This window comes from Colobus angolensis, unplaced genomic scaffold (genome assembly GCF_000951035.1).
Source record: "Colobus angolensis palliatus isolate OR3802 unplaced genomic scaffold, Cang.pa_1.0 Scaffold1, whole genome shotgun sequence".
Taxonomy (NCBI): domain Eukaryota; kingdom Metazoa; phylum Chordata; class Mammalia; order Primates; family Cercopithecidae; genus Colobus; species Colobus angolensis.
This window is the reverse complement of record NW_012110918.1, coordinates 18444320-18448016: the sequence shown is the minus strand read 5'-3', so window position 1 is coordinate 18448016 and position 3697 is coordinate 18444320. Positions and strand designations below refer to the sequence as shown.

The window sequence follows — 3697 nt, the reverse complement described above, 5'->3', positions numbered from 1 at the left end:
CCCAGTGGCCACTCCCCACCCCCACCTTCTCCCCACAGCCCTGCCCACCTGCCCCCTTGCCCACAGGCTTGGCCGTGCAGTGGGGCGCCGTCGGCGACGTGGGCGTTTTGGCGGACACAGTGGACATCAACACCACCGTCATCGGTGGCACGCTGCCCCAGCGTGTGGCCTCCTGCCTGGAGGTGCTGGACCTTTTCCTGAACCAGCCCCACATGGTCCTGAGCAGTTTCGTGCTGGCTGAGAAGGCTGCGGCCTACAAGGACAGGGACGGCGAGCAGGACCTGGTGAAGGCCGTGGCACACATCCTGGGTGAGCGCTGCCAGCGGGAGCCGTGCCAGGCGGTTCCCCTGCTGGCATCAGGGTCTTGGGATGGACACAGCAGTCATGGCCCTGTGTGCCTCAGTTTCCCTATCTGCAGAGCCAGGGTGCAGGCGCAGGTGTCACTGTGGTGATGGTGCTTTGGGAGATGCACAGCCTGCACGCCCCTGGATGTCAACCCTGCCCCACCCAGGCCGTCCCCACGCCCCTCCCGGAATTGCCGACCGAGCACATCCCTTCCAGGCATCCGCGACTTGGCTGCCATCAACCTGGACAGCTCACTGGCGGACCTGGGCCTGGACTCGCTAATGAGCGTGGAGGTGCGCCAGACGCTTGAGCGTGAGCTCAACCTGGTGCTGTCCATGCGCGAGGTGCGGCAGCTGACGCTCCGGAAACTGCAGGAGCTGTCCTTGAAGGCGGATGCGGCCAATGGTGCGTGCGGCTGACCAGGCGGGAGTGGGGTCCCGGGGCTGCCCCAGCCCTTCCTCCTTGCTGTCTGGAGCACGTCCCAGCAGGCGTCCCACCCTTCATCACGGTGCCGTTCTGAGCATTCCACCCCGACTCCCACCAGACATAGCACCATGGGGACTTGCGTGCATGTCCATGTCCTTGCGTGGGTGCCAGGGCCCTGCAGCCAGACCAGCCTGGCATGTGCCCCTGTCTTCACAGAGCTGGCATCCCCCACGCCCAAGGAGGACGGTCCGACCCGACAGCAGACTCAGCTGAACCTGCGCTCCCTGCTGGTGAACCCCGAGGGCCCCACCCTGATGCGGCTCAATTCAGTGCAGAGCTCTGAGCGACCCCTGTTCCTGGTGCACCCCATCGAGGGCTCCACCACTGTGTTCCACAGCCTGGCCTCCCGGCTCAGCATCCCCACCTATGGCCTGCAGTGCACCCGAGGTACTCCCGGGCCCTCCTCGGGACGCGGTGGTCAGTGCTGGCCATCACGGGGCCCGTGGCTGCCACCTGCACATGCTGAGTGCCTGGCACTGCCGTTGCAGCTGCGCCTCTCGACAGCATCCACAGCCTGGCTGCCTACTACATCGACTGCATCAGGCAGGTGCAGCCCGAGGGCCCCTACCGCGTGGCCGGCTACTCCTATGGGGCCTGCGTGGCCTTTGAAATGTGCTCCCAGCTGCAGGCCCAGCAGAGCCCGGCCCCCACCCACAACAGCCTCTTCCTGTTCGATGGCTCGCACACCTATGTACTGGCCTACACCCAGGTGAGAGCCAGGCCAGCCCTAGAGGCCTATGGCAAACATCTGGGCTCCCTACCTGTGCCCCGGCTTTGGGGGATGGTCACTTGGGAGGCTCCGCCCCTTCCATCTGTTCAGCAGCCCCTTCTTTCTCTCAGAGCTACCGGGCAAAGCTGACCCCAGGCTGTGAGGCTGAGGCCGAGACGGAGGCCATATGCTTCTTTGTGCAGCAGTTCACGGACATGGAGCACAACACGGTTGGTCCCGGACACCCTTGAGGCCGCCAGACCCAGATCACTGGGCAGGAAAGGAAGGGTGGGATGGGACGCCAAGAGCGTTAAAGGCCCCCAGCTTCACCCCTTTAATAGCCGACCCCGGCCGGATGCGGTGGTTCACGCCTGTAATCCCGGCACTTTGGGAGGCTGAGGCGGGCGGATCACCTAAGGTCGGGAGTTCGAGACCAGCCTGACCAACATGGAGAAACCCCTTCTCTACTAAAAATACAACAATCAGCTGGGCGGGGTAGCACTCTCCTGTAGTCCCAGCTACTCGGGCTGAGGCAGGAGAATCGCTTGAACCCGGGAGGCGGAGGTGGTGGTGAGCCGAGATTGTGCCACTGCACTCCAGCCTGGGCACCAAGAACAAAACTCTGTCTCAAAAAAAAAAAAAGCCAACCCCGCAGGCGCAGCACAGTGCTGTGGGTGCTGCTGGCACCTGCTCAGAGCCTGACCCCGCAGGTGCTGGAGGCGCTGCTGCCACTGAAGGGCCTGGAGGAGCGCGTGGCGGCCGCCGTGGACCTGATCATCAAGAACCACCAGGGCCTGGACCGCCAGGAGCTGAGCTTCGCGGCCCTGTCCTTCTACCACAAGCTGCGCGCCGCTGAGCAGTACACGCCCAAGGCCAAGTACCATGGCAACGTGATGCTGCTGCGCGCCAAGACGGGTGGCGCCTACGGCGAGGACCTGGGCGCAGACTACAACCTCTCCCAGGTGTGCAAGCGGCCTGACGGGGACGGGGCGGGAGTGGGGTGGGGCAGCGGCTGATGGCATCCCCTGCAGGTATGCGACGGGAAAGTGTCTGTCCACGTCATCGAGGGTGATCACCGCACACTGCTGGAGGGCAGCGGCCTGGAGTCCATCGTCAGCATCATCCACAGCTCCCTGGCTGAGCCACGTGTGAGCGTGCGGGAGGGCTAGGCCTGTGCCCCCTGCCACCGAGGCCACTCCGCCATCCCCACCCCCCCGCCACACAACAGGCAGGAAGGGTCCTGCCGGTGGGACCCTGCCCGGCCCGGTGCCACTGCCCTCCGAGGCTGCTAGACGTAGGCGTTAGGCTTGTCCCACCCACCCGCCGCCTCCCACGGCACCTCGGGGACGCCAGAGCCGCCGACTTGGAGACTCCTGGTCTGTGAAGAGCCGGCGATGCCTGCAGGAACCGGGCTGGGCCTCGTGCACCCGTGGGTCTGCGCTTGGCCTTTCTGCGCTTGGATTTGCATATTTATTGCATTGCTGGTAGAGACCCCCAGGCCTGTCCACCCTGCAAAGACTCCTCAGGCGGTGTGTGGGTCCCGCACACTGCCCTCATTTCCCCGCTGTCCCCTGCGGGCACGGGTGGCCACCCAGGCCTGCTGGCTGCGGCCCCCTCTTGGCCAGGCCTTGGCTCAGCCTGCTGCGTGGGAGGTTGTGTGGGCCAGTCCCCGAGGAGCTGGGTCCCTGCACAGGCACAGTGCCTGGCCACACCCATGATGCAGGGCCGGCCTCCAGCCCTGCGGACCGCGCCGGCACCAGCTCCGTGTTTGGCGTTTGTGTTTGTTTTTCAAGAAATGATTCAAATTGCTGCTCGGGTTTTGAAATTTACTGTAACTGTCAGTGTTCACGTCCGGACCCCGTTTCATTTTTACACCAATTTGGTAAAAATGCTGCTCTCAGCCTCCCACAATTAAACCGCATGTGATCTCTGCCGCCGTCTTTTCTTCCCTCCTCCCTGCCCCGGCAGCTGCAAGCTCTCCAGCTCCGCCCCACCCAGTCACGGGCCATGAAGGGGATGCCCTCTGTCCTCTGATCCCCAGTTCTCGCACATCCCTAGGCCATGTCCCAGAGCCGGGGCTGGGCCAGGGAGTGAGAAAGGAGCCTGCATGGCAGCCCCGGGTTTCCCTGGAAGGCACTGGGACTGGCGGTGTATCAA

General features: G+C 64.4%; 1 protein-coding gene across 1 annotated transcript in view; it reads left to right on the top strand.

The window, feature by feature from the left end:
- Positions 1–3470, top strand: part of FASN (fatty acid synthase) — an 18451-nt gene extending 14981 nt beyond the window's left edge. The window contains exons 36-42 of the mRNA XM_011926519.1: positions 67–309; positions 562–750; positions 988–1218; positions 1320–1540; positions 1672–1770; positions 2251–2502; positions 2572–3470. Coding sequence (XP_011781909.1) covers positions 67–309; positions 562–750; positions 988–1218; positions 1320–1540; positions 1672–1770; positions 2251–2502; positions 2572–2709 — 1373 coding nt within the window. The 3' untranslated portion in view covers positions 2710–3470. The remainder of the gene's footprint in view (positions 1–66; positions 310–561; positions 751–987; positions 1219–1319; positions 1541–1671; positions 1771–2250; positions 2503–2571) is intronic.
- Positions 3471–3697: the final 227 nt, after the last annotated feature.